The 3,046-nt window shown below is 44.6% G+C and overlaps 1 protein-coding gene across 1 annotated transcript in view; it reads left to right on the top strand.

Annotated features, from left to right (window-relative positions):
- Positions 1 to 3,046, top strand: part of SLC6A5 (solute carrier family 6 member 5) — a 38,488-nt gene that overhangs the window by 30,128 nt on the left and 5,314 nt on the right. Inside the window, exon 14 of the mRNA XM_019471922.1 lies at positions 2,248 to 2,348. Within this exon, the coding sequence (XP_019327467.1) occupies positions 2,248 to 2,348 (101 nt within the window). The remainder of the gene's footprint in view (positions 1 to 2,247; positions 2,349 to 3,046) is intronic.

Below are 3,046 nucleotides of genomic sequence, written 5' to 3'. Positions count from 1 at the left end.
CCTCTTCCAATGCTTGACAACCCTTTCGGTGAAGACATTTTTCCTCATGTCCAATCTGAACCTCCCCTGGCGCAACTTGAGGCCATTTCCTCTCGTCCTGTCGCTTGTTACTTGGGAGAAGAGACCGACCCCACCTCGCTACAACCTCCTTTCAGGTGGTTGTAGAGAGCGATGAGGTCTCCCCTCAGCCTCCTTTTCTCCAGGCTAAACAACCCCAGTTCCCTCAGCCGCTCCTCATCAGACTTGTTCTCCAGACCCCTCACCAGCCTCGTTGCCCTTCTCTGGACGCGCTCCAGCACCTCAACGTCCTTCTTGTAGTGAGGGGCCCAACTAGCAACTAGCTTAAAACTAGTTTTGTTCCCACCACAGCGTGCTGGAGGGATGACCGCCGTGTGAGCATCTCCCAAGCAGCTTGCTGCAGACGGTGCACTAAACTGTAATAAGCAAGTAAATAAAACACAGAGGCAAATCATGCAGTTGCAGCTAAGATCTCCTTTCGGGTCCATAACACAGTGACCCTGGGGGTTACGGTCAGTCCAAGCATACAAAGCTCTATTACAAAATGGAGAAGCACACGATGAGTCAGACGGGTGCTGAAGTACGGGGATCCCATGGGTTGTAAAAATTACATGTACTTTACAGAGAAGACAAAGAGGCTTTCTGAAGATGAGCATTTGCTGTAGTCAGTGGAAAAGAGAAAAAGAGGGAAAGAAATTACGGTTACAGAAAAAAAATGTGACATCTGGGTCACCTTGGGTTAGTTTTCTAAGCTTACATCCACTGCAGGTTGTACTTTTCCCCTCCCCTAAATACAGTTCTTGCAATACCATCTTCTTGTTTAATTTCTGGATTTTTCTTCTCTTTCTTATCATGACACAGTTTTTTATTAGCTTTTCTCTGACACGATATCTGCCTGAACTGGTTTACTCTGTGCTCCCCCTCTGAGCTGAGCCTGTAGGGCTGCCCTAGCAGCATCTAGCCCTGCTGCTTTCTTAGAGGTGCATCAGAAGACACTGAATAATGAACCATTGCTATTTTTTTACCTTGTTAATTCTTGGAACAGTCAGGTGGATAGATTTATTTCTCCTTGATATCAACAGAAAGGCTTCAAAATTAGGTGGATCAAGCCTGGGGATTATCCCTTCTTACATTCAGCAGCTGCAGTGGCTGGCTGTAAGGGCAATGAGAACATAAAGCAGTTTATTACTTTTGTTCCAAGTATTTCCTCCCTTACTCAATGACTTCTTTCCAATATTTAAGCTCCATCCCTGTCCCCACATCATGAAAGTTAAATGCTGTAGTATAGTGCTTTGCAAAATTTAAATGACAGATAAAATTGGCCCAAATTTGTTTGTGTGACAGATGAGCTCAGCCTTGGACCCCAGACCTCCCTCGTCTTATCAACATTAGAAAAGCTGGAACAAATTTCAATTTTGTTTTTATTACTTTTGGATAAATTACTAATAGCTGTACTGAGTAGGGGCCATTGACTGAAAGAGCTCTGCAGAATGAGGCTGAAAAGCAGGCTGGCTTTTATCAGGTGGGCAATAGCAGCTGCTGGGCCAGCACACCTCTTCCAGTCGCATGGCACGGCCAGGGAGGCAGCTGCGGAGACGGCTGAAATACCATTTTCCAATCTCGCGTGTTTTATTAACTCAAGTAACTTTATAGATGCAATCAGTACAATAATCTGAAGAACTAACACGTCAGTCGACCTGTTTGTTCAAACAACATCAATATAATTTACAATATTTACAGGTGCTCTCTAATAATTCTAAGCATTGCTTACATATCAGTTGAAAAATAACAGGGCGTTATCGGTTTCCATGCTGAGTGATACAGTTGTACCCCAGTCACGTAGCAGGTATAGAGAAGCTCAGTCTATGCTGAAACAGGTATACAGATATTAATAAGGTTCATCTTCACAGTGAAATATAACGAGTATACACATAATTGCAGCAAACCAGTACGTACTATTAGTGCTTTAACCTGAGACATACTGAACACTTAATCTCTATGTAAAAGGTCAGTTTTGCTTTAATCCTTAGGAAGTAAATATTTTATTAGAAAGATTCCCACCATAATAGTCTCATTTTTTACTGTGTGGTTAGATGCTCCATTGAAGTTTTCAACCAACAAATCGGAGTTTATTTTTGTAATTAGGCACAAGGGAGGTCACACGAGCTGCGTTGCAAATTGCAGCTGGTTTCTTTCACACCTAACTGCATTTACGTTTGCTATTTACAGGCTTGCAAAGATTTTGTGAAGATATAGAAATGATGATTGGATTCCAGCCAAGTAAATTCTGGAGAGTCTGTTGGGCGTTTGTGACCCCAACTATTTTAACAGTAAGCAGAATTTTTTTCCATGTCTTCTCCGAAGAGTTTTGTTGTTGTTTCTTCGTCATTCACGATGGTTCTGAACGGCAGTAATCAGATCTTGGATGCAAATGCCTAGACACACATGCACGTGTGTGCACGCACGTGTTCTTGCATGTGCGTGTAGCAGATGAAACAGAGCGTAAGTGATGGTATTTTGGGTAGAGGGGGATGGCGAGTCTCCACGTGCTGCTGTGGTAGCCTTGCCCTGTCTGTGCAAAACCCTGGTCTGGCGTATCGTTGCACAGCGGCATCTTTGATTATAGTACACGGGGGTGTGTGTGTGTGTGTAATATATATGTACGTCTACGTACACAGAGAGAGGGAGAGGGAATGACATGATCCTCCTGTCTGCCCTCAGGTTGAGCTAAGGAAAAACCATTTTATTGAGTCATCAGCTAACCTGAGAGACATGCTTTGGAAAGGCTTACGCAGAAATGTGAGCGACAAAGTTTTAGCTGCAAAGATGGAGATATTTTTGCGAAGGTCGAAATGGTTACGTTCTCGGCAACGACTATAAATCCCTGCGGTTCCTCGGGGCGGGGGGAAGAAAAGCAAAGAGGAACTTTTGTTTCCAGACCCTTTAGGCACTGAGGCAGTGAATGCCCGCTCGCCACTTCGCGTCCCGCCGAGCCCACGCGGCCGGCCCCGGCCCGGGACGCGGCCGG

This window comes from Aptenodytes forsteri, unplaced genomic scaffold (assembly GCF_000699145.1).
Source record: "Aptenodytes forsteri isolate BGI_AS27 unplaced genomic scaffold, ASM69914v1 Scaffold418, whole genome shotgun sequence".
NCBI lineage: Eukaryota > Metazoa > Chordata > Aves > Sphenisciformes > Spheniscidae > Aptenodytes > Aptenodytes forsteri.
The sequence above is the reverse complement of the archived record's forward strand: the minus strand, read 5'-3'. Positions and strand labels throughout refer to the sequence as shown.